The 1076-nt window shown below is 65.2% G+C and overlaps 1 protein-coding gene across 1 annotated transcript in view; it reads right to left on the reverse strand.

Moving 5' to 3' along the window:
* Positions 1–1076, reverse strand: part of LOC103916320 (prominin-1-A-like) — a 10858-nt gene that overhangs the window by 5826 nt on the left and 3956 nt on the right. Inside the window, exons 8-9 of the mRNA XM_009323293.1 lie at positions 681–797; positions 247–406 (exon numbers count right to left, since the gene is read on the reverse strand). Coding sequence (XP_009321568.1) covers positions 247–406; positions 681–797 — 277 coding nt within the window. The remainder of the gene's footprint in view (positions 1–246; positions 407–680; positions 798–1076) is intronic.

A 1076-nucleotide genomic window follows, 5' to 3' on the forward strand; every position in this document is an offset into this window, starting at 1 on the left:
CAGTCAGACAGCAGGACCTGGCACCCTGAGCAGAGTGCTCAGCCCCACCAGCTGCCTTCGGGCGGAGGAAAAAGCCCCCAGGCACCCTGGCAGGGCAGGGGCACGGGTGGCTGCAAGGCACAGCTCTGGCTACCCTGCACCTGCAGCCCCACCACCAAGCAAGCCCTCACCTCCAGCAACTGGAGGATCGAGAGCCTGAGCCTCTCTGGACAAGGGAGCCAGGGGATGCAGCAGCCCCTCGCCTACCTGAGCCCATCCAAGGAGATGATCGGCTCCCTGTACTCCTCCAGCACCGACGTGGTGTTGTCCACGAAGGCCCCGACGCTCTCCTCCACGTCCAGGAGCGGCAACTGCTCCTGCAAGCTCCTGATCTTCTCCCTCATGAGGCCCAGCTGGTCCTGGGTCTCTGCAGGGGATGGGTTCAGGTTGGTGCTGCGAACTGCTGCCCAGGTCCTGCTTGTCTGGGGCAGGCGAGCCTGGGGCAGCGGGGACCCAGAGAGGATGGGAAAGGGGCAGTCGTGGCCAAGGATGGCATCAGCATGATGGCACCTGGGGACAGCCGGGGCTGTAGGCAGAAGGGTGGCAGCAGGGGAGGTCTCCAGGCAGGGACGGGGTCAGAAGGGAGGAGGGAGCCCTGGGAGAGGGAGAATTCGGCACATGGGGCACAAAGCCCTGCTTACTTGTCACCACATCCCGGGACTGCTCTTGCACCTTGGCAGGGGTCGTGTCCAGCGTGTTGTTAACCTGCGTCCGGGGGGGCACAGCATACAGCTCATGTCCCTGCCCGCAGCCCAGGGCTGAGCAGCACAATCCCTCCATCCCCAGACCCCAGTGGCACAGGATAGCCAGGCTTCCCACAGCACCCGGTCTACCACGCCAGCGCCCGGGGGTGGTGGGGACTGCAGGAAGGCTCTGGCCGAGGCAGAACTCCGGCCAGGCCTTCCCTTCATGTGACAGCAATTAACTCCCGGCAGGGCTCTTCCCAAGCCACCCCCTCACAGCACAGCCCCAGCAGCGCCAGAAGCACCCAGCCCTGTGCCTGGGTGCGGGGAGGACCCCGAACCTCCTCTAAATCA

The sequence above is a fragment of the Pygoscelis adeliae genome, unplaced genomic scaffold, assembly GCF_000699105.1.
Source record: "Pygoscelis adeliae isolate BGI_AS28 unplaced genomic scaffold, ASM69910v1 Scaffold294, whole genome shotgun sequence".
NCBI classification, from domain to species: Eukaryota; Metazoa; Chordata; class Aves; order Sphenisciformes; family Spheniscidae; genus Pygoscelis; species Pygoscelis adeliae.